The sequence below is a fragment of the Phacochoerus africanus genome, chromosome 4 (genome assembly GCF_016906955.1).
Source record: "Phacochoerus africanus isolate WHEZ1 chromosome 4, ROS_Pafr_v1, whole genome shotgun sequence".
NCBI lineage: Eukaryota > Metazoa > Chordata > Mammalia > Artiodactyla > Suidae > Phacochoerus > Phacochoerus africanus.
Genome location: NC_062547.1, coordinates 149,233,965 through 149,259,876, shown reverse-complemented (window position 1 = coordinate 149,259,876; position 25,912 = coordinate 149,233,965). Strand labels below are relative to the sequence as shown.

At 39.6% G+C, this 25,912-nt stretch overlaps 1 protein-coding gene across 1 annotated transcript in view; it reads right to left on the bottom strand.

The window, feature by feature from the left end:
- Positions 1 to 19,554, bottom strand: part of SPINK5 (serine peptidase inhibitor Kazal type 5) — a 72,169-nt gene extending 52,615 nt beyond the window's left edge. The window contains exons 1-6 of the mRNA XM_047778979.1: positions 19,440 to 19,554; positions 17,810 to 17,835; positions 14,265 to 14,392; positions 12,625 to 12,697; positions 4,763 to 4,890; positions 2,840 to 2,906 (exon numbers count right to left, since the gene is read on the bottom strand). Coding sequence (XP_047634935.1) covers positions 2,840 to 2,906; positions 4,763 to 4,890; positions 12,625 to 12,697; positions 14,265 to 14,392; positions 17,810 to 17,835; positions 19,440 to 19,494 — 477 coding nt within the window. The 5' untranslated portion in view covers positions 19,495 to 19,554. The remainder of the gene's footprint in view (positions 1 to 2,839; positions 2,907 to 4,762; positions 4,891 to 12,624; positions 12,698 to 14,264; positions 14,393 to 17,809; positions 17,836 to 19,439) is intronic.
- Between the last annotated feature and the right edge of the window lie 6,358 nt (positions 19,555 to 25,912).

The following is a 25,912-nucleotide window of genomic DNA, read 5'->3' as shown; positions in this document are numbered from 1 at the left end:
CTACCTTTCCTTCACGTCCTACTCAGAAACGTGGACCGTCAAGACTAATTTTTACTTGGAAAAACTAAAAGGGTTGCGACTGCCTCCCAAAATTCAGAAGAGGTTTATACATACAAATTTTCTGATTAATGCATTGATTCAGTATTTTCAGCTTTCTCTCCCTGTTTTGAAATTTCTACTATTTGATGAGGGTTCTCTCTCTCTCTCTCTCTATGTAAACATATATATACATCAAATGTATGTTTATATATATGGTAAATATATATATATATAAACTTAAATATGTATTTTTTGGTACTAAAATACTATCCACACTTAATTAGACTTGAATACATATATATTACAGGCTTTGGAATCTTTATTTCAATAAACATTTTGTGATAGCATGTGTTACTATAATCTATAAAAAATGATTCTCTGTAGCTTTTTTCAACTGTATGGCCTTCATTTTCCCATTTCAGCCAAAAAAAAAAAATGAGCATAAGGAGCATAATTTATTCACTACAGCATTATTTATTATAGCCAAGATATGGAAACAACCTGTGTTCCTCAATAGATTAAAGAAGATGTGATATATATATAATACAATGCATATGTATATATATATATATATCGGATACTATTTGGTCATGAAAAAGAATAAAAGCTTGCTGTTTGTGACAACATAGATAGCTATTAGATGGTATTATGTTAGTGAAATGAAGTCAGAGAAAGGTAATCACTGTATGACTTCACTCATATGTGGAATATAAAAATAAACCAACACAGAAATAGACTCATAAATACACAGGACAAACTGGTAGTTGCCAGGTTGAAGGGGTCTGGGGGCGGCAGGTGAAACAGGTGAAGGGGATTAAGGGGTACAGACTTTCAGTTATAAAGTTACAGAGATGTGATAAACAATTACAGTGGTATTGTAAGAACTTTGTAAGGTGTATATGTATATATAAATCACTATGATGTATGCCCGAAACTAGTATGATCCTGAACATTAGTTACAGTTCAATTAAAACATTAACAAAAGAGTGTGGTTGTGAGTCCAACGTGCAACAAAGCCCCGTCGCTTTTGAGACGTTCATTTCTCCACCAACACCAAGGAGGTTTTTAGAATAGATGCTCTTGAGGAGCCTTCCTAGATCTAGCACTGATTTTAAAAAAGATTTAAAAAAAAGAAGGAAAAAAAAAAGGAAAACCTCATACTTCACTAGGACGCTTTAAAGAGAGACTCCATGAGAAGACACTTCGTCTGGAAGGAGCAACGGGGGTGCTCCCAGCTCCCTGGTAACGAGAACCAAGGAGGACGGACGCAGGAGGCAGTCACCTGATAATCAAAGCGTGGTAATAAAATTAAGGCTCAGTGGTTCCCACAAAAGAAACAATGATAATTTCCGTTTATAAGGTGTGATCCATCCAAGGAGATTCTGAGGGAATACTGTGTGACCAACCCACTGAGAGGTGAATTATGGGGCAAATACAGCTCTCAGTATAAAGCGGTCCAATTTGGCACATTCATGTCCAATGACCCCTCGGAAACAATGGCCCCTGCCACAGAGACAGAGAGAGAGAAAAGAAGCTGAGACACGGTGAAAGACAAGGGCAAAGAAACTCCCTGTTGCGAAGTAAGGCAATGTTGACTATCACAAGATGACAGGAAGTGTCAGTCTGAAATTTAATGAGCGTCGCAAAAGAATTGCTTTTCAAAGCATTGGTAATTCGGAATGTAGTGTGTATCTTATTTTAAACGAGGAACGCCCTATTTAGGGTAGGACATTTGTTTCACCGAACTGTATAATGATGTGGAAAGTCAGCTCCTAACACCAAAACCCGGACCTGGGTCTCCCCTTAGCAAAACGTGCAACGCTCCATAAAAACGGTATCCTGCACAAGAGGATGCAGGACACAGGCAGACTCCAGGAGAGCTGAAATCAAAGTCATTTCCCCAATGTCCTTATTCGACCAGGAAAAATGAGGCCTGGAGGGAAGAGATGACACACTCAGTTTCCTACACCCGGAGCAGGGCAGACCTCAGGCTAACACTTAGGTGTTCTGGCTTTTCAACAAAAAAACCTGCTCATTACCAAAGCAACTGCTATCACTCTCATTGAAATGAGGGTTTAATAACCTTGGTGGTTTAAGAAATCCAGGCTGTGATATAATATAGTCTATAAAAAAGGCTTCTCTGTAGCCTACAATGGGTATTCAATTAATGAAGGAATAATTTTTTTAATACTAGATTGAAAAATCACTGAATAATTTAGAAAAACCTAATTTTAAGGGTATCTTAAAAACCAAATGTCAATATTTGTTTGAAGTTTTGCTTAATCTGAAGCATGACCTTTATAAATACAAGCCTCTCTGAATGTGAAAAACGAGTAACTCTGTGTCCCATGGGATTATACATAAAGTGACCCAGTGGATATTCTGTTTAAAAGATGCTGGAATCATTTCAAACTTATTCCTGCCAAATCTATGTCATGTTGCTTTTTAAACTAATTTATTCAAAGCAAAATTAATGTACACGATGTCAAAGAGAAGTCTGGTGGAAATTAAGCAGAATTTAATTTGCATACGCTTTGTCTTATATTCCCTTTTTTAAAGCAAGGAAAGAAATTACGTATTTTGAGCTTTTGGTGCGAAATGCCGTTTTAACTTTGAATCCAATAACTAATATACCAGGAATAATATACTAGGAATTCAACTTAGAGAACTTGGAAATTAAGGAGAAAATTCAGTGTAATAATGAAGTCCAATGACATTCCTGAATTACCTTAAAGGTTCAAGAATCAGTTCCTTAATACTCACGTCCACAGGAACGGAAGCATGTGGATGTGAAATTTACCTTTTCAGCACTTCGGCGAATTCTGGCTTCACTTTCTCGCTTGGCATTTTCTCCAGCTTCTTTCAAGCTGTTGAGAAGATAGTTGGTCGATTTATGACTTTATCCTATTTCAGGGGCCAGGTCTGTGCTAAGCCCTTTCATATCCTTGCTGTAACTTGCTAAACCCACTCACACACAGGAGACAAGACTTTCCCTGTCTTGAATGGCTGAGCCAGAAAATTGCCAAAGGTAAGGAGGGGTATGATACTGACTCACTGACAGTCAATTAGAAGCTTTGTTCTGTAAAACTGGATGGGTGTGACTCCTTAATTGACAAACAGAAGACTGTCAGGAAAGTTCACTTGGACAGGCCAAACAGAGAGCTTTAAAACAAGGCTGTGACCTTTGGAAACCATGTTTTTCAAAGTCTGTGGGTGGGGGGGATGCGCTGGAGTTGTGGGATGGAAATCCTATAAAATTGGATTGTGATGATCACTGTACAACTATAAATGTAATAAATGCCTCGAGTAATAAAAACAAACAAAACAATTTGAAAAAGTTGATTAAATGATTTAAAAAATAAAAATAAAATAATGCTGTGCCAATGGCGAAACCACACTAAGCATTTGAAATCCATGCTGTCATCCAAACCCTTATGGAGAGCTTTTCGACCCTGGAGAGTATTTGTTTGCCTTAAGGTAAAAATACCCTTGTTAATAAAAACGACATTGAACTGAGCTTCTACGTCCTTTCACATCTGTTATCTATTTGCCGTCTCAACTTGGAGATGGGCCACGACTCTCTGAGTTCTAAGACAGAAGAAACCAACCAGGAGTCAGGAAGGTCAAGTTCTCTCTTTTAGCTAGCACACGAAAAGAAACCAACTCACAGAATTAGGGAAGGTCTGAACACTAAAAGTTCATGCCTCCTAGGTAAGAAGGTGGTGGTAAGGACGCCCTCCTGTCAGGAACCAGTTACAACCACTGTTTTGTAAGCCTGATAGGACATGTTCTAGAATTCCACTACAGCAGACTGTAATTTTCAAAGACAGATGTGAAGTTCTTTATCTGTTAGATCTTCCTCTGTCCCGATTTTAAAGACCCAGCAATGTAAACACAGCACTTTGAGGCTTGTTGACACACAGATTAGAGAGTCTCTGCTTTGTTTAACAGGCAGAACGTCAAGACTCATTGGATCTTATGCATCCTTGGGTCTCGGTGCTCAGAGCGGTGTCAGGCACTCGGAGAAGGATTAATCCAACAGTTCTTCCCTTTTCCAAGTCCCACGGTGTACACAACTAATCAGTTCAGCCACAGGACATTATCATTTTACGTCAGACTGTCATTTTCAATAAGACTATCTATACATGCCTGAATGAAGCGGTGCGTGTCAAATGACTGACCTGGACCTTTCCAGAAGAGAGCACTTTTTAAATTTTAAAATACTGTGCCTTAAAAACATGGTATTTTTGAGTCGTCATAAGTAAACAAAGAGTCTTGAATTAAAAAGCTAGAATAACCACCCTATCCACTCCTTTTAAGGAACTTTATCAGATAACATGAATTAAGAAGAAAAGAAGCCAGAGTTCCTGTTGTGGCTCAGAACCTGACAGCGTCTCCATGAGGATGCAGGTTTGATCCCTGGCCTCACCCAGTGGTTTAAGCATCTGGCCTTGCCCCATTTGCAGCACAGATTGCAGATGAGCATAGGTTGGCAGCCTATCTCCGACTGATTCGACCCCTCGCTTGGGAACTTCCCCATACCGCAGGTGCGACCCTAAAAAAGCCAAAAAAAGAAAAAAGAAAAAAAGGAAGCCACTCTGGGAGCAGGCACTATTTCCCCTTATGAAGACAAAGGATTATATACTTTCCTCCCTGTGGATGGGTTCTCAGAGCAGCAACCAAGTGCTCCTCAGGGCCCCCTGCTGGGGATGGGCGTACTTACAACAACTCCGCACACATTGCACATTTATTGCCATGTGTCCTTCCATCAGGACCGAGCACTGGGTCATTTTCTCGCGTGCACCCAAGTCTTCCATCCTTTACGTAAGGCCGAAAAGCACTGCACACATCCTGAAAAACAGGGGAAGATGCTCTGCTCAGGGCACACCGCTAGCCAGTGCCAATTGTGTAGAGGTAGGTAAGTATTGTAAAATTCACCGTTAGGTGTAGAACTCATTTATTTGTTTATTCATTTATTAGTAAACGTGGAAAGCCTATGATGTGCTGCAATGGAGACGGAACACAGTCCTTCTTAATTTTCTCATAATCTAACAATCTCATAATGATACAAAGAAACATTTAAAATACCATGGGCTAAATATCTTGGGGGAGGTAACTTCTGGTGGAACAGCTGTATTTGAGAAGGGCACAAGACCTAGACTTAGGAAAGGCATGCAGCTACAAAAAAATCAAGTATGATCTTGATGTAGGAGACACCCAGCCCCCCCCCCCATCACAGGCTCCTTAAGAAGCAGTTAAAAACAGAGTGAAAGCAGGATACATCATGACCATATGTGCCCTCTCATTGATTTGGCTGGTCATTTATTGCTCAAAACCCATGACACACTTACTAGGCTCTTGGCATTCAACTAGACCATGGCCCTGACACAGCAAAGAAGAGAAATGGAATACGTACTCCAAGGGACTTACATTCTGATGAGAAGAAATAGACAATAAATACAATAAATTATCATAAGTGCTATGAAAAAATAAATGGAAATAGGGTAGCACCCAGAATGGAGGCTATTTTAAACACAGTGTCAAGAAAGATCTTTCTGCCAAGGTAACTTGTGCAATGAAATGAGATGAGATGAATGAGGAGGACCCGGGCATTAAAAATATGAGGAAGAACGTTCCAGGCATGGAGAACTTGCAAGTGCATGGCTTTTGTGGCAGTAACTAGACCTGTTTAAGGAGCAGAAAGAAGAGCATGTGGCTGGAAGGAAAAGGCAGGGGTATATGGAAAAACTGCTGATAGGCTCCCAAAAATAATTTCTAGAGAAGTTGCAGGAGCATGGGGTTAGGGATCAGAACAATTAATTTGGGGTAATCCCCTGTCCTCATTCACCAGCAAAATCAACAGCAGCATACTAGGTCACAGGTGTTGGCAGGGTGATGACAGGGCTGATGAGAAGCCCAGCTGGGAGGTGATGAGCTCAGGTACAAGCATTTACTACCCCACCTCTGCCTCCTCCTCCAAACTCCAAGGGCTGGAGGGACAGGGCCTACAGAGAACACCTCTTCCTGATGCTGCCAACTTCTGAGAGTTTGCAGGTGGATTCCTGAGCTGGTGAAGTGGCAGCAAACTGGAGTTGGCAACCTAGTTCTAGAACCTTCTGCTTTGGGCCTTAACCCTTGTCTTCTCCTGACACCAGGAGAGGCAGAGGCTGAAGCTTGGCCTTGGATATTTTCTAACTCACGTTTAGCAGAAAAAAAAATTGCTAAAGAAAAATTAAAATTAAAAAAGCACACAAATCACCTCACACCAGTCAGAATGGCCATCATTAATAAATCCACAAATAACAAGTGCTGGAGGGGCTGTGGAGAAAAGGGAACCCTCCTGCACTGTTGGTGGGAATGTCAACTGGTACAGCCACTATGGAGAACAGTTTGGAGATACCTTAGAAATCTATACATAGAACTTCCATATGACCCCGCAATCCCACTCTTGGGCATCTATCCCGACAAAACTCTACTTAAAAGAGACACGTGCACCCACAGGTTCATTGCAGCACTATTCACAATAGCCAGGACATGGAAACAACCCAAATGTTCATCAACAGATGATTGGATTCGGAAGAAGTGGTATATATACACAATGGAATACTACTCAGCCATAAAAAAGAATGACATCATGCCATTTGCAGCAACATGGATGGAGCTAGAGAATCTCATACTGAGTGAAATGAGCCAGAAAGACAAAGACAAATACCACATGATATCACTTATAACTGGAATCTAATATCTAGCACAAATGAACATCTCCTCAGAAAAGAAAATCATGGACGTGGAGAAGAGACTTGTGGCTGCCTGATGGGAGGGGGAGGGAGTGGGAGGGATCGGGAGCCTGGGCTTATCCGACACAACTTAGAATAGATTTACAAGGAGACCCTGCTGAGTAGCATTGAGAACTTTGTCTAGATACTCATGTTGCAACAGAACAAAAGGTGGGGAAAAAATGTAATTGTAATGTATACATGTAAGGATAATTTGATCCCCTTGCTGTACAGTGGGAAAATAAAATAAAAAAAAGCACACAAATGTAATAGAATAAGATACAAGGCGAAAATGACTCAGAGGGCAGAAGCAACAATACTAGTACTTAACGTATAGAATTCAGTCCAAAATACATCATAAGCATCAAAGAAGGACATTACATAAAGTAAAAAGAACAAGGAGGTACAGTCATGAACGTACATTCAATAACGCAGGCTCTAAATATGTCAACAATAACCAATAGAATTATACAAGTCAATGATGGGGTTATTGGGTTTAGCACAGATTTCCCAGGAACTGATATATCAAAGGAAAAAACTAAGATGCTTAAGCCATTAGAATTTTCATAGATAATTACACCCAAGAAACAGAAAGTAAACATTTTTCAGAACATAGAAAACATTCATGAAATCTGAATATTTATCAGGCCTCAAAGAAACTCTTAGAAAATTCTAAAGGATCACTATCACATGGCCTATGTTCTTTCAACATGAGTCAAGACAATTAAAAGTTAGTTCAAGACGGAAAAAAGGACCACACATCTGAAAATCAATTAATGTATGACTAAGTAACTTTGAGAGGGAGAAAAAGTAACACATGTTGGCAAAGAATGACAAGCGAAAACACCTCAAGCGCAAATCTTGAGAGAGATGATCAGACAGTTTCCATCAAGTTATTTTGATGCCAAGTTCGGGTCATATATTCTGGTTGCTTTGCCTATTTCATAATTTTTGCTCAAAACTGGACACTTTATTTTATTGTATTTTATTTTAATGGCCATACGCATGGCATGTGGAAGTTTCCAGGCTAGGGATTGAATGGGAGCTGCAGCTGCCAGCCTGCACCACAGCCACAGCAACACCAGACCCAAGGTGTGTCTGTGACCTACACCACAGCTCCTGGCAATGCCAGGTCCTTAACCCACTAGCGGGCCAGGGATCAAACTTGCATCCTCATGGATACTAGCCAGGTTTGTTACCACTGAGCCACAATGGGAACTCCAAAACTAGACATTTTAGATACTTTAGCAACTCAATTTATGATTTTATTCTAAAGATTATTTTGCTGTTTTATTGTTTGCTTAATTGGTTGAGCTACATCTCTTTCTTTCTTTCTCTCCCATAGTGTGTAGCTGTTGATGTGTCTGCTAAGAAAATATTTATACAGTCATACTTTAGGGGGTGGGGTGGTTCCAAGACCCCCATGGATACCAAATTCCACAGATACTAAAGTCCTTTATATGAAATAGTGTAGTATTTGCATTTAAAATATCATCCTGCGTACTTTAAAGCATCTCTAGATCATTTATAATACCTAGTATGGTGTAAGTGCTATGTAAATAGTTGTAAGTACAATATAAATACTATATAAATAGTGGCCAGCATGGGGCAAATTCAAGATTTGCTTTCTGGAAATTTTTGGAGGGTTTAAAAAAATATATTTTTGGTCTGTGGTTGATTGAACTTATATGGAGAGTTGATTGTAGGTTTTTGTTGTTGTTTTCTGTTTTATTTTGGTTTTGTTTTTATTTTAAGCCTAGTTTTCTAGGTTTTTTTTTTTTTCCCTGTATCAGTATAACTTAGAAGTTGGCCACTGATCGAACACTGTTTTTGCTCAAACAATCTCAAGCTGGTAAGACTTCCAGCCTCCACAGGTTGACCCGTGTATGGAGGGGAGGCTATTTAAAATTCAGGCCATTTTTACATATACCCCAGTATTCATTTTTCACTGGGATTTTCTCATGTCTTCTAAGTGCTTGCACACAGCCCTATGCTTGGCCTGGACTTTTTCAACTGTTTGGTCCCTTTTTGGTCTCTGTTGCCCCTGTATGAAGACTTAGCCAGAAATATACTTACTGCAACCACGCTCCAACCTAAGATCATCTTCTTACTATTAGCAAAGATCATGACTTCCATCAAAAATATCTCTGGTATGACAGTTGCCCTCTACTCCAAATTTAGTAACCCACTTTCAGCAATGGCAAGGCAGTCACTGATCCTCATAGCCTACTCTGCTGTGGTAGAACATATCAACCAAGCCATGGGGCTGAGATAGGACTGTCACAAAGCAAGAACATCATAGACGCCCATTGTTCTTTTCCAAAGTTCAACAGTTTTTCAAGTATAACTAATTGCTGGATTAACAAAGGCTGCTGGTCAATTTCCAGAGTGCTAAAATGGTTGTTTTATTCAATTTTGTCTAGCCTTATAGTTGCTGTTTGGGGAAGGAATTTACTGACATCCTTTTTCAGCAACAGCCTAAAATGCCGCCCCTCAGGGTAGTTCCATGTTCATTCCCAAATCAGATAAGAATAATTACAAAGGGAAACATACAGACTAATTTTACTTATGAAAACAGTCTCAAATTTTATAATGTTAGCTGCAACTTCAACAATGTATAAAAAATTACATTGTGATTAAGTATGATTTACCCTAAGAAAATAATAATGATTTAACCTTCGCATGTTTATCAAGAAATGATACAAGAAATTAAAAATGTTAATAGACAGAAAGAAAAAAATTATTTCAGTAGCTGCAGAGAAGGCATTTGATATTGATCAAAATATTTTCAGAAGAATAAGAAAGGAACTTCCTAAACTTGCCCAAGTTTATAGAAAAAAACACCTATGGGTAAAACATTATACTTAATGGAGAAACTTTAGATATAGTTCCTTTAATGTGGCCAAGAGCAGTCAGTTCGAAGTTCATTATCATCACTGCTATTGAACTACTGAACTCTAGATGCTCGCCAATGAGATATGGGAAGAAAAAGAAGCTATAAGATTGAAAAGAAAGTTATATAATTTCCATTATTTGCAGATAATGTGATCACCTCCCCCCCCACAAAAAACCAGAATTAACAGATAAACTATAAATATCAACAAGATATAATAAGGCTTTTAATATAAGATCAGCTTATAGGAATCAATAGGACTTGTCTTTGCCAACAATAACCATGAAGAAATACCATAAACAACAAAATACCACTCAATAATAGCAATGAAATTATAAAAATTCTAGGTATTCGCCAAAAATATAAAAATATCTACAGAGAATATTTTATAGATTTCAGAAAATACACAGAATTATATAAATTAATGATCAGATACACTATGCCTTTGACTTAGGCAAATTACTTATTGTAAAATGTCAATTTTACCCAAATTAGTTAATAAATTCTTTGTAGCCTTAACCATATTGGGTCCTCCAATTTAAGTTGAATTTTTTAATAAACTCAGTGAGCTTCTTATTTCAAAAATATTTGTAGAAAAAATGTATACATTCATGGGTAAGTCAACTTTGAAGAAGTAGCTAAGAAAAGGGGATTGTCTTATTAGTTACTAAAGAAATGAATCAATACAAACGGAAAAGGAAAGTTGGAAAAACATACATACATACACACCCATAAACTTAATATCCTGCAAAGTTGGCACCCTAAATCAATGAGAAACAATGAATAATTGAATTGATCAAGTAAGAAATCCACAAGTGTCTATATGGACCAGAGATGTCCGTGATTCGAAATTATGGAGGATTTCAGGAAACCGGGTGGTAGAAATGGAATCATGAGCAGGAGTCAAATTAGGGTTATACACTGAAGGCAAAACCAACAAGGCTTGTGGACGAAGTGGTTATCAGAGTCATCAGGTTAAAAAATGACATACACATCAATGAAGAATAAACTGATGATGCAAAAGAGAGAAGGTATTTGTAGGAGGAAGATTCTGGAACAGGCAGATCATCTTGCTCTGAGAGTAACAGACGGTTAATTTTTGATGGGAGTGGGCTATGCAGAGAAAGTGAGTAGATTGTTCTCTTTTATCATAAAGAGAAAAAACAGTAATAAAAACACAGGGTAATTGCATTAACCCATTCAAACACAGACAAGTAAAAATCTAGACAGAAGTTATTTGAAGGCACATAGCCAAATATTAACTGCCTTAATCTGTAAGTAGTTTCCTAGGTAACAAAACATGAAACCACAAGAACTTAATTATCTAGAGGTCAAAATTATAACCTAGGCATAAAACCTTAACAGAGAAGTATAATGTCTTAATATTCTATAATTTTATTTCTTAAAAAACACTATTTGATTAAATTCAGTAAATGTCTGTCTACATATGAAAATATCCCACTAGTAATATTTCAAAATAGTGGGTTTGTCAAGAATGATTGTGTGTGTGTGTGTGTGTGTGTGTGTGTGTGTGTGTCTGTGTGTGTGTGTGTATTGGGAGGATTTTTATTTTTTTACTTTCTTATATTTCATATTTCTAAACATCATTGATATACCTGTTTTTCATGAGGAAAAAAAAGGAGGAGGAAGGAAATTGATTTTATAGAATGAGTTTCTCTCTAAATGTGACAAAGAAAGGCAGATTTGAAAGCTATCAGTAACCCTTTCTGACCACCACAGGGAAGCAGCTCTTTTTTGTTCAAAGAATTTGGAGTTATTGACTAGTTGTGTGGCCACTGTTCTAAGAGTCAGACTGGATGAGCCCAGGCAGATGTTGACTGAGTAGGTCTGCTGTGCAGGCTGAGGTGTTCAGACGCTCCTGAGTCACAATGACAAGGAAGATGGTAGCTTGGGTAGGCCAGGGGTATTAGAGTAATGAGGGTGTGTCTTCCCTGACTGATCATTTTAATTATGTGTCAGAGGCAGGAGGGGAGGAAGAGAAAGAAGATATTGGAGCAGAAGCTACGTGGAGACCTGGAGTCATGTGAGTGGTTGTCAATACCTGGTGATAGTCCCAGCTTTGTCAACAGCTTTGCGACATTGTACGGCAGAAATTTTGCTCAGTCTGGGCCTAGAATTTTTTTGGCATAAATAAAAACTTTTGTATAAAGGGAAATTATTTATAAAGGGAAATTATTGTGTGTTGGTTTGGCATCTTTGTGGTTTCTTTCACTTTGTTTAATTTTTAAGTTTAAAAAACTTCACCACAGAAAGAGTTTTCTCAAACAAATATTACCCTGAATCCCAATTTGCAAAATAGATAGAAACAAGCAAGTCTACTTGAATTAGGGCCAATCTCCAAGTATTAGAAAACATGTGGAGTACGAAGCAAAAGAGAAAAGAAAAAGAGAAAGGAAATAAAATAGGTCAATGCCTGTTAACACATGTTAAATTTGTAGCTGGCTTTTTAAACTTATTTTCTCATTCAATCCACATTCCACGTCACAGGTGAAAAAACTGAGATACAGGGGTACATAAATTCTCCAAGTGAAGTGGACAAGACATACAAATTCTGAGATTTGAACTTAGGTCTACAACCCCATAAAGGCTTGTTGGAGATAAGACAGAACAGTAGGAATGAGAAATGGCCATGAAGGCAGACATCGCCTGGGCTCACTCCACCTCTTAGCATCCGTCAGTGCTCAGAATGTTTTCAGAGAGCTGGGTCATGGGTTGGGCCTCTGGACAAGCTGTACTGGATATTTAGCCCACCCCTGGGCTAAGCCGGGTTCCCTCCCTTCTAAGTAGCTGGCTTCACAACAGGCATGACCTAGTAATTAGGAAAGAAACAGACAGATGGAAATAGGCTCGAGCGCCCTCTCCAAAGCAGCTGCAACGAGCTGACTCCAGTCTCACCTTTGCTGGGACAGTGGCCCTGGGGGCTCCTGCTAAATGCCTGGCCCTTCTTTGGGATTTGGCTTCTTTTTCCCTGGAAGACAGCAAAGAATAGACTTCTTAGACATGTTTGCCCATGTTTTAGGAATAGCAACGTACATGTTAAACTTATTTTTGACTCTTCTTATTGGCGCAGTCCAGCCTGTCCGAAGAGGAGATATATCCAGAAATGATTACAGATACCACCAGTCTCTCCTCAGTGATGAAATATTTCTTAAATGTGGTTCTACTGGAGGCCAGTACCATGAACTGCGTAACAGACGACCCCATGCAAAGCTTCCAACACCCAGGTTGTCATCAACTCTAAAACCATCTGTAGCATTTTTGGAAAGCTCTCTTTGAAAGATCACATTCATATTGAGCCAAAATCTACCTGCCATCGTGGTTCTGGTGACAACCTCTAAGGACACACAGAGCAAATCCAGCAATTTAATGACAACTTTAATGCCTCACACAGTCTCCTTTCCAGGTGAAGAAGCCAAGTTTATGCCAGCATAATTTACATAAGTAATAAAAATAATAACTGAGTGACTTCCAAGTGATAACATGTATAACTCGTATGTCTTAAGACATTTTATTTTGTTTTAAATGACTTTTCAATACACATATTCATAGTTTCAGTCTATGTAACAAGGAGGAAACTCTTTAGTAAATAATACACCTGCTGGTTTACACTGAGCTTTCAAGACACAAAGAGAGGATCATCCAACCTGCCCTGGGATTCTCCGCTCCCTAAATTTGCCCTGCCTTCCTTCGTCTTCCTACAGTGTCTTCATGAGAAGCAGCACGTGTGACCAGAACTTCCTTATCCCAATCTAATGCCCTGACACATTACCAACTTGCCATTTTAAAAGCTAATTATAACTTATCTTAAATGGGTGGGGTTCGTATTGGCTTGGTACCAGTATTGAAGTTCTGACGGTGGTCAAGACTGAGAATGAACTCCCTGTTCAAAGGCAAATGAAGTCACTTTGAGGATTTGTAACCGATAGCTCAAGCTCTCTCCACCCATGGGGTGCCATTGGAGAGAAGAAAGTCAGGGTGAGAAGCACGGCAACAGTGTCAGTCAACTCCCAGAACCCTCGTTCTTTCTGAGCTGCAGGCAGTTGGAAGCTGCAATCAATTCCATGGTCCATCTCATGCTGGCACAATCCTAGGTGGCTGAAGACTCTGGCAGCTCAGAATATCCTGCTTCTCCTGGTCGGCTGCCACGAGAAGAGGATGACACCCTTCTCAAGGGGCTTTTTTCAGCCCCTACGGTACCACAGAGTCAGGTCTTAACAAGCTCAAGAACATTTTTCTCCCAGGTGGTAAAACGCAACCTTGAACTCTTGTCCTCAAAAGACTATCACGTGCTTCCTAGTAACGTATTGATTCTGCGCCCTCCAGGATGTTTTGGAATTCTAGGGGTGAGCATTCCAGGTGGGTGGGATTTATCCAGCTTTATTTGATGAGAGGTATCGCAATAACTGCTAAGCATTTTTATTTACCCATTTATATTTAGAAAAATGTATGCGACAGAAAATAAAAGCAGCACACTTACTAGTTCAGAGAATACCTGGTAACTCAAAACACTTGAAGGCAAGAGGGGCTTTACTCACAAGATCATTTTGCACTTGGCACATCTGCTGATGAACACCATTCCCTCGGGGCTTTGAAAAAGTGTTTTATCTTGGGAACAGAACAACTTTCCATTTTTCATCAGTGCCCGATATTCGCTGCATGTTTCCTTAGGAAAAGAGGAAAAAAGTGTTTACTTTCGAAGAACAGTGTTATTTCATGACTACTACCCCCTTGGTAGGGACAACATTCACTCAGTTGATACAAATAACACAAATCAAAATAATGACTCTGGATTGTCCATTGGAGCTTGAAAAATCACCTGAAGTTTTTCATCTGAAACTAAGTGAAAAGGACAGGACAAGAGACTTGGGGTCAGAAGATCTAAACTTATATTCCAGGTTTCTCATTTACAAGCTCCAGAGCCACAGCCGGTCAACTTATCAAAGGCTCACGTAGATACACGTACTTCCTAAATTCTGTGTGGATTAAATAGCATAGCCATGTGAAGCCCTCAAAGAGTATCCAATACGTAGTAGATGTTCAATAATGACATCCTCCGCCTCTCCTCTTCCTCCTGCTTTATTATTATGGTTGCTCTTCTTCTTATTATTAGAATATGCTAAGATAACACATATAAAATACCTAGCACACAGTACTTCAATCATAATTGCCATTAAAAGGTATACAAAAAGGTTGCTGAAAAGGTTAATTCAATGTATTTCATGAAGGCCTGCTGTATGTCACTTTTTCCTGGGAGTTTAATATCAATAATGCATTTGCACTAACTAGTAAAGTACTGATTTAAAGTGTTATACGACCTGTTAGTTTAAGAAATCTACTAGGTCCTTTGGAGTTTATGTTTTTGGATTTTTTTGTCTTGTTTGACTTTGGGGGGAAAAAAGCTTCAAGATCCTTCTACCAGAAGAAATAAGTTAAAAACCAATCCTTTGCTTCAATTCTGACAAATGCAATGTCTTCCGAAAGACTGATTATAGAATTCTATGCAGCCTCCTATGTCTTTGTAATAATCCTTCAGTTAGTCAAAACGCACGTATTATGAGGATGCTGTACTTTTCTAGGTGCCTTGGATAGAGCAGTAACTACGGGGGCAGAAGAACCCTTGCCTGAATGGTGCTTACCATCTAATGGATGATGATGTATCTAACTTAGCATCTCCTGCATGGTAGGCCGTTGGTAGCACTTGAAGAATGAAGACTGGTTAATGGCGAAGAAGAGGAAATAATTTCAAAGTCCGGCCCCGGGAAATTTCACGAAGGGTGACCCACCAGACTACCTTTAAGATGACTCTCACCGCCCAGTGATCTTATCTGATAATTTCTGGCAATAGACTGACCACTGAGATCCGTGTCTCGTCTCTGATTCTAGTGCATCTTGTGCCACTTTTGCAAGTTCCTGGTTAGCTTCTGGATATAACTGATTCTATAAAGTCTAGATAAAAACCTTGACGTAGATTCAGAGAAGAGGCTGATGTCTTTGTCTTAAAAATAGATTCCTCGTGAGGTAGGTCTTAAAGAAAGTACTGAAAACCAAGATTCATAGCACTAGAATGAAGTTTAAATATATTTAGTGGTCAAGTTAAAAAGAATATTATCACCCAAGATAATTTCTGAATTAGACTTCTTTGATGTCACAATGAGTTCAATAATTAGAGAAGACCTACTGGTTTATTTTTTTTTTTAATTTTTTTTTTTTACACAGGCAACTGAGTCCCAGAGGGTAGGTTAAGAAACTTGTTCACAATAATCACTAAAGATGGAACTCAATGCTCTTTTTCTGAGTCATGAGGTTATCCAATACATTCTCTTGGAAAATAGGAAAAGGCCATACAAACTGAAAGCAGAGTTGGGATTTTCTCTGGGAAAAATGAAATGCCCTGCCAATGACCCTAACGGAGCAGGTCTAGACCACACAGGAGCCCCGAGGCGGGAGGAGGACGTCCACAACTGTTTACCTGCAGGCTAACTTCTGGCCGTTGGCTCATTTTTGTTTTCTTTTGCTTTGTTAGCGTTGCCGTTGTTGGTGTTTTTGCCACGTCTCTGAAAAACGGCAGGCCTGTAGGGCCAAGCTCCTTCTGTTTTCCTTCACTGGCTGTGATAGGGCCCACGCTCTTCCATCGTCCCTCCCCAGGAGCCGAAATCGCACCTACCCAGGAGCACTGACAAGGTAGCTTTGCTTCTGTGATGCAAACTGAAGCATATTATAAAGTTCCCTGCAGATTACTACAGCACGCTGCTGTGTTGTTCCCGCTCATACCTGTCAGAGTCGATGTGTTTTTATGGTCCTAGAAAGGACTCGAGCTACTGAACTTGGCAAACAAAAATTCCAGGACTATACGAAAGACTTTTTTTTTTTTTGTCTTTTTTTTGCTATTTCTTTGGGCCGCTCCCGCGGCACGTGGAGGTTCCCGAGCCGTGTCTGCAACCTACACCACAGCTCACGGCAACGCCGGATGGTGAACCCACTGAGCAAGGGCAGGGACCAAACCCGCAACCTCATGGTTCCTCGTCGGATTCGTTAACCACTGCGCCACGACAGAAACTCCCTATACGGAAGTCTAAATCAACAGTTTTCATTTCTGCTGAAATATCCAAAGGCTATCATCAGAAATGTTTCTAGGTAAATAATTACGTTTTATATTCTTTTTGCTTATGCCGACATAAGAGGGGGCTAAATTTGTTTCTAAAATGTTTTTTAGTGAAATAGAGTTTAATAGTATGAGAAATATCACTGAAAAATTTGAGATAGCCATTGATAAGTACCACCCATTATCCAAAACTGTGTGAAAGAAAAGTATGGTTTCATGCACAGTGAGACTCACATTACACGCTTCTTTTCCAGCATAAAATCCAAATGAGCAGACTCTCCAAAGCCCAGCCTTTTCCCTTCCCTACCGTACCATTCTCCCGACGCCGTGGAGGTTTCTGAGCCTCTCTTTAATCAGCAAACTTAGATGAAGTAATAGAGGCTATAAGGAAATTCTCTAGGATGCCCCAGTAAGAAGTTTCTTTTCTTAAAAAAAGAGGTTGCAGTAAGATAAGGCAAGAGTATTTTGACATGGTTATAAGAATTTTGGTGTAGAAAAGAATCTTTTGACGGTTCTATTCTTTTAGTATTCATGGTCTTTGAGAGACATGGTAAATAGTTGCTATATAATTAGCGATATTTTAAATCTGAAATGGCATAGTTTTCTGTGTGTGTGTGTGTGTGACTGGCTCTTTCAACTTGTCTTTCAAATTGATGAAAACATTTAAATGTCTATAGAAAATGATCCCTTCTAAGAGTTGGTATAGACCATTCCTGAGTCACAGGTCCTTTGCGTGGTAGACTGCCTCTCGCAGACATGCATTTTCTTACATAACTCGTGTGCATGTGTGTGTGTGAGAGCGAGCGAGCATGCTTCATGTCTTCCTTCATAAAGATCTGCTTCTGCGTTTTTAAGAAAAGATGTCAGCGCCCATCAGTAAAACACGCCTGTCTTAAGAACTGTGAAGGTGCCGGTCACAGAACATTGTCCTTCAGGGATCTTGGAATGAATTCAATGAACAGAAAAAGCAAGACTAACCTGATTTTCACCTTCACTGGCAGCATCTGGGACAAAAATACAGAAACCAAGGTTAAGGGAATGTAAAATATTTAATAAGTAAAAAAAAAATTCACGCAGGGCTTTTCCTTTCTTATTTTAATGGAAATATATTGCAAAACCACAAACCAACTTGAACACATTAAAACTGACCACAGCACATAAAGTGAGGGCATTCCACCAGGCTGTGTATAGTCACAAAGATCTATCACTCAGACAGGTCCAACTACTTCAAAAAATAATACTCATAAGCTTTCTGACTCCTCAAAATATCTAACTTCTAAGAGGTCCTTTCCAAATAAAGTATGGCACACCTCTTTGAAAGTTATAACATACATATCAAATATCTCCATTATAGTTTTAAGGTATAATGGAGCATAAAGTTTATTATCATACATATTCATAAAATTAAATTTTCTGATTTCTGATAATTCTGCCTCCTCATTACAGCCACAGAAATTAGAGCTCTGGTCAATATTAAGGTTCATTAAAATCGAGGTGCTCTCTCATTAACGGATTTATGCACCTGCACACGTATTTTAGGAAAGTGGACATCGCCTGCGTACAGTGATCGCCTACCTCGCCATCCTGTGAGGTTTCGTTTTAAAAAATGTAAGCGCCTGAGAGCAAGTGAAGTCCAGGCAATTTTGCTCCTTTCAAATACAAATAGCAAAAGCAAAAATCTACCTCCTACCTCCCACAAAAGTCCCTTACCATTTAGAAGAAATAGTTTCAATCCATCTAGAATTTGAAAACACAAAAATAAAAAAGGCTAGAAAGCACTACTGCTTTAAAATAAAAACAGATGGCTGAATTTGATTTTAATGTTTCATTTATAAATAGAGTATTAAAATATACATATTAACTGCATATAAGTTTTTAATAGCTTTTATATGCATAATTCACATCAGTTATTAATTCATGTGTTTTATGTCCATATGTGTGTAATATGTATAATTCATGTCATTATGAACTGATACGTTTGGTGAGTGGAAGATGGAGAAGAATCTATTAGAATCTATTTGCTTTTCAGAACTAATGTTGAATTAATGGAAGTGGAAGGATTTCTTTCTTTCTTTTTCTTTTTTCCTTTTTTTTTTTTTTTGGTCTTTTTAGGGCCACATCTGCGGCATATGGAGGTTCCCAGGCTAGGGGTCTAATCGGAGCTACAGCTGCCCAGGCTACCCCACAGCCACAGCAACGCCGGATCTGAGCTGTGTCTGCGACCTACACCACAGCTCACGGCCATGCCAGATCCCTAACCCACTGAGCAAGGCCAGGGATTGAACCCGCAACCTCATGGAATAAAAATGGATGGATAAAAATTCAGATTATCACAAACTACTTGACATTTTTAAAGCTAACATAGTTATAAAGCCACTTACGTACTTCTTCAAAACTCTATGTCTAGCAGACCTATGTCTATGTCTGGCAAGATATTTCAGGATCATTATACATATATATATGTGTGTATATATACATATGTGTATATACACATACACATATACACACATATATGTATGTACATATTAGGGAGGAGGCAAGTCCCTGCCCAGAGCTCCAAGCTTTGGAATGTGTGGCAAGAGGCAGAGATTACATCCAGATTGCTCACCTTGTATGAGGCAAAGAGCCAGGATCAGAAGCGATGGCACTGTGGCTCTCTTCATGTTGAAGATGATGCAAGTTAGTTACAAGGCTGCTCCTTGCATTGCTCACCAGCTGGTGCTCTGAGACTGAACCCGTGGAGATGCAGCTCACTTTTATATATACACCGCGGGTGACACCCACAGCAGCAGCCAACATTGTAAAACCAGTTGTTCAAGGTCACGCTAAACTTCATATACCACATCAATTTACTTTGCACCTTTTAGGATCCTGTCAAGGTGGCAGATATGAACAGATACTATTTCTAAGGTAGTTCTGATGTGTTTTCACGACACGTTCCTAGAAGGCAATGGATTAAGTCCAAGGACCCTACTCAAAGCTGAATACTTCAGTCCCATGGAAGACCTGAATTCCTCAGCAACGCCAGACACGTTATCTCATAGACAAACATGTTTCTAACTCAGCTCCCTGCCTAAGTGGGAGGGAAGGGAAAAAGAAGACAGGTGGGTTGATCCTACCAGTCAGGGAAAGATTTAAAGATTTCCACGTCTGGAGAAAGCTACTTAGAGCAAGAGAATCTAGGATTCCTTCTGCTTCCATCTGCATCTGTTTTGAAGTATCTCAACTCTGTGTTAAAGACACACATACAAGCTAGAATTAAATGACCCTGAGAGATAACCTACCAAAATTCCGACACCGAGTGCACGGGGAACAGAAACTCAGAGAAGCAGCAACGACTTTCTGAAGAGCACACTGCTTAGCTGGGAGAGGCAGAGTGGCACTTGAAGAAAACCACAATGTCAACATTTTTTCAACTCCATACCCTGCCTCACCATCCCACACCAGTAAAGGCAGAAACTATATGAAAGCAAAGCTTGCGCACAACTACTTTGAAAACTTTCCAATCGGAAGGACGTTGTATGTTCTCAAGTCTTATCTGTACTCTAGCCAAATATCGCAATCATGGAGTCACAAAACTTTCCAATCGGAAGGACGTTGTATGTTCTCAAGTCTTACCTGTACTCTAGCCAAATATCGCAATCATGGGGTCACAGGGCTTAACTTTCCACAGTCCACCACTCCCCAAATCACTGTTTGGAAAATGTGGCTCAGTTGATTTTCCCCTAAATTAAGTTTGCTCCTTAATGGAAATGACTCTAAAATTACTCCATAATAATGTGTCACTCTTTAGCATCCCAAGAAGTAAAGAGATAAAACATTAAAAAGTATAACCATATAAATGCCGCATTTTTCTAGACAAAGTATGTCTCTTAGTTCCATCTTCTATTCTGCAAGTAAAGCCTTTTTTTAGCAGTTTATTTTCCTCCACTACCTCAATAAAGCGTCTGAAGAAGTTTGTAGAGATGATGGAAACCGAAAGAGTCTACAGAGTTTCCACATCTACAGAAGGAAAGTTGTGGACTTAATGGGATCAAAGCCCTTTTAAAGATGTTTCCAGACAACTGAGCTGAGACTTACTGATGCTGAGATGTCAACATTCTGAATACCGCCAAAGACAGACTATGTCCTTTTTTTGTCCCCATGAAATAACTTCTTTCCTGTAAAATATAATCATTGTTCTCAAGGTCGATGTTATTAGCTTGCTTTCTTTCCAATTGTTTGGTGAAATGAGAGACCGTGGAAAGTGCATTCAAATTGTGTTATTGTTACAGGTTAGAAAACTGACATCCATCAAAGCTTAATGGAAAGAGAGTGGGACAGGGAGTCAGAAAATGTTTCTATTCCTGTCTTTGCAACCACATAGCATAATGGAAATGAACCTGGCTTTGGTGCATAATAGATCTGGGTCCAAAGTTTGACTCACAAATTACTCGCTATGTTGCCTTAGGCAAGTCACTTATTTTCTCTCAGCTTTAGTTTCCTAATACATAAAACAGGGATACTACAACTATATCGTACAGTTGTTTTAAGAATGAGATGTACATTGTGTGTATGTGTGTATGTGCGTGTGTTTGTATGTGTGTGTGGGCCTGATGTTTACAACAATCCCAAGTACACGTATAAGCTTTATAGTTAATGACAGCTGGTCTTGCATTTTATCTCATTATAAAGATGTGGTTGTACTAGGTAATTTCTCAGACTCCAAGAAAAGTCAACATCTCTTAAACGTGGACCACAATGACAGATTTAAGTTTACCCCACATGGAAATAATAAACATTCTGAAGAAAAATCAAGATGTTTAGACACAAGCTCTCTTTTTCATCCTATCATTGCATTCTCAATCATGTTACCTAAAACAAGTCAAAGCATTAGCCATCTAAAATTTGCCAACATCGTTGCTGGGTTTCAGTCGTCACTGACTCCTTATCTCTACCCATGCAATCCTCTTCTGCATAAGACCATTCCAGTACTAATTTTTTAATCTTCCATTTACTCGGTTCAACCACAGGAAACGTGTCCCAACCATACACTCTGTTAGTGGAGGTAGGAAAGTTTCAGGGTGACTGCGTAATATGCTGCTGTGAACACCCAACCGAGCCCAGATGGACCGTGTTCCCAGGAGTGGAAGTGGCGACGGGGTGGAACAAGCGAACCCAAGGATGACTGCACCTCCCAAGTGTCCCTGCTATGAGGAACGCCTGAAGGGGTTGGTTTCCTTCTTACTGGAAAAGTGTTCCTCACTGACTCCCAGAACCTTCTGAAATGATGAATAAGAGCCATGAAACTGATACCCTCTTCCAAGAAAATAAGGTAGCCGCTAGAAGATTCCGTGAGCACCCCCAGTACTGGAAATACATGTCAGCTGGCTCTCGTCATCAGAGCTACTTCTCCATTTCATTCCGGAAACGTCATAAATCCAGAGGTGGTTGATCGTATACTCTGTTAATCACTCCTTATTTTTATTTTTTCCATTTATTGATATATAGATATATTTTTCTACTGTACAGCATGGTGACCCAGTTACACATATATGCATACATTCTTTTTTCTCACAGTACATGTTCCATAATAAGTGACTAGACCGAGTTCCCAATGCTACACAGCAGGATCCTATTGTTAATCCATCCTGAAGGCAACATTCTGAATCTATTTACCCCAAGCTCCCAGTCCCGCCCACTGCCTCCTCCTCCCCCTTGGCAACCACAAGTCTATTCTCCAAGTCCATGATTTTCTTTTCTGTGGAAAGGTTCCTTTGTGCCTTATATTAGATTCCAGATGTAAGTGATATCACACGGTATCTGTCTTTCTCTTTCTGACTTGCTTCACTGAGGATGAGAGTCTCTAGTTCCATCCATGTTGCTGAAAATGGCATGATTTTTAAATTCAAATGAATGGGATTGCTGTTTTAGAGAAGCAGGGTTGGATTAACAGTGAATTTTTGTATTAGTTTATTGGAGTACTTTTTAATTCTATTTTTTTTCACCAGCCCTTTCAATTATTCATCGCATGTATAAAACCCGTTTTCTTCTCATTACAAAGGAATGGAGCTAGGTTGTAAAAAGTGTCAACTTTACAATTCAACACATAGAGCAAGTGGCCCAGAATCTGCCTTCACACCACGGATATTGACAGAGATGGAAGAGATGAGAAAACTATGAAGCAAACCAGACTTTCTAGGCCAGTAAAGTGACTGAAGGTGGAGGTTATTTCCAAAATCCAAAGTTAGCAGATCACTTTCCAGAGCGTCTCGTTTTTCTGTGCTGAGATACCCCTGATGATCACAACAGAGTACATTCAGCCTCGTCCAATTAAGTCACCTCCCGCATCTTTCCAAACACCCTGTCATCCATCAGCTCCCTTGATCTGCTTACGCAACGCGGGGAGGTGGCAGTGCAGGTGTTGCTATCCTTTTCTTCCCTGTCGAATATGGTGCCTTCAACAAGCCCCCGAGTAGGAACGAGCGTGGATGGGCATCCCAGCCTTGGCATGCTCTTACCTTTTATACCCTTTGTGGCCACAGCATAGACTTTCACACAGTTCAGAGGATCCAGACATTATTGTGCTTCAAATTAGGTGCAGCATTCTGCGGCTAATGCAATCCTTTCTGTTTATCCCCTGCTCGCACACGTTCGCACACACACCCATAAACCCACGACTGGGGCAAAAAGAAGTGTGTTGGGACCATGACTGAAAAAAATCTATGTCCTAACAGTTCTTAGAAGTTGAATTCGTTTCTCATTTATTTTCCTAGTTTTTTAATTTCCTTTCCTTATGATTCTCATATTTTCTCCCATTAATTTAACATGTCCGTCTTCTCCTCTTTGAAAGGTACTCCCCAGAAAACGGCCTTGACCCCCCCTCTTATCTTTAAGTGTCCCATTAAAGTTTCCCTCACGTCCTCTCTGGGAATTCCTTCCGTCTGCCTAGAACAAATGAGAAACTATAGAGATAAGCATCTCATGTTATGTAAGAGCAGGATGGGATGGGCACTTATTGATCACTAAGCATACAGCCCCTGATATTTATAGACATAATTGTTGCTTTTACCAGATCAGGAGTAGGAAAATAGGAACATTCCCATGACTGATTTTAACTGTATTAAATTTTACATATTGGATTAGCTTTGGTTCTTAAACATAATATCCAGCTTCTCCCTACAACTGATGCTACAGGAACTCCTGTTTCATGATCCCATACTACGAGCACCTGAAAATTCAGTACATTCTCAAGCCTCCTGGGATCCATTCTGACTGCAGAAAACAGGAGTTTGTGGTGCCACAGTCCTTTGGAGAAAAAAAAAAAATCACCATGAATTAACTCTGAAGCAGCTGGTCTATTGAGTTTGGACAAAAGAGTAATGCATGTTTTATAGTGAACTATTTTGTGTGTGTACAATAAGAAAGAACAAAACTGAGATTGATCAATTGTTAGATTGATTTATAGGGAAAATTGGGAAAATATGGCACACATCCTTATTAAATTATTTGCAAAGAGATATAAAATTTGCTGTCTTTCATGGTGCACTTACTAAGTTGAAGGGTACAGCCATAAAAGGTCAATGTCATTTTGTTATTTTTTTACAGGTTATAAAATGAAACTTTGGTGAGATTGTGTAACTGTTCCAAGGTCATAGAGCCTGTAAGCAGTGATCTTGACAAATGACAACTGTCAATGCCAATAAAGGCAGGCAAAGCCAGAGCGTGAGCTCTTAAATACTATGGACGGTAGAGGCCACCCTACCTATACCTATAACGAATTAATCTCAGACACTCCCTGTTAGATCCACCACTGTGCTCCTCCAAAATTCGTATTTTTAAGTCTTAATCCCAGTAGCTCAAAAGGTGATTGTGTTTAGGAGAGAGCTCTTAAAAGGTGGTTAAGGAAACGGAGGAGGAGGAAGGACAAATCAGGAGTTTGGGACTGATATACACACTCTACTATATGTGAAAGAGATAATCAACAAGGACCTATTGGATAGTGGAGGAGCTATACTCAGTATTTTTAAATAATCTCTAGGGGAAAAGAATACGAAAAATCTATATGCGTAACTGAGTCCCTTTGCTGTATGCTTAAAGCTAACACAACATTGTCAATCAAATATACTTCAGTACATTTCTTTAAAAAAACATTAAAAATGCTCATGATTAAGTTAAGATGAGGCCATCAGGGTTGAGCCTCAACCCAAGGGACTGGTGCCCTTGTAAGAAGAGGACATTTGGACACAGGATAAGACACCAGGAACGAGCACAGTGACTCACACTCGGCCACGTGGTTTGTAAGTGGCCGTGCTGTGACTCCTGTCTAGGTCTGAGGACTTACCAATCTCATTCCAGCAAGTGGCGGGTTAAATAGCACTAACCATTGAATCACATTGCAGTCTTGGTTTGTTAGAACAAGGGAGTGAGAATGAATAATTAACCAGAGAATTCTCAAGTATGGGGACAAACTACTAAAACGTGATTTAAAATTAAAGATGTAAGTCCAACGTCAGGTGCAGTGGCATTCCAACAGATTCCATAGTACTCCCCACAAGAACACAACATTTTTTTTTTTTTGCCTTTTCTGGGGCCGCACCCATGGCATATGGAGGTTCAAACAAACAAGAAACCCACTAAATTCAAAAGAATTTCTACATTCACTCCTAAATTTCTTTTCTTCTTCTTCTTTTTTTTTTTTTGGTCTTTTGTCCTTTTCAGGGCTACACCCGAGACATATGGAGGTTCCCAGGCTAGGGGTCGAATCAGAGCTGTAGCTGCCGGCCTACACCAGAGCCACAGCAATGCTGGATCCGAGCTGCATCTGCGACCTACATCACAGCTCATGGCAATGCCAGATCCTTAACCCACTGAGTGAGGCCAGGGAGCAAACCCACAACCTCATGGTTCCTAGTTGGATTCATTAACCACGATGGGAACTCCCTCATCTGAACTTTCAATTTCCACTATATTACTAGTTAGTTAACTAACACCATTTGGGGGGCTGGAGGTGAATTTAAAAGTGAATGTAGGAGTTCACACTGTGGCACAGCAGAAACGAATCTGAGCTAGAATGACAGCTCCTGTGTGATAATGCAGTTC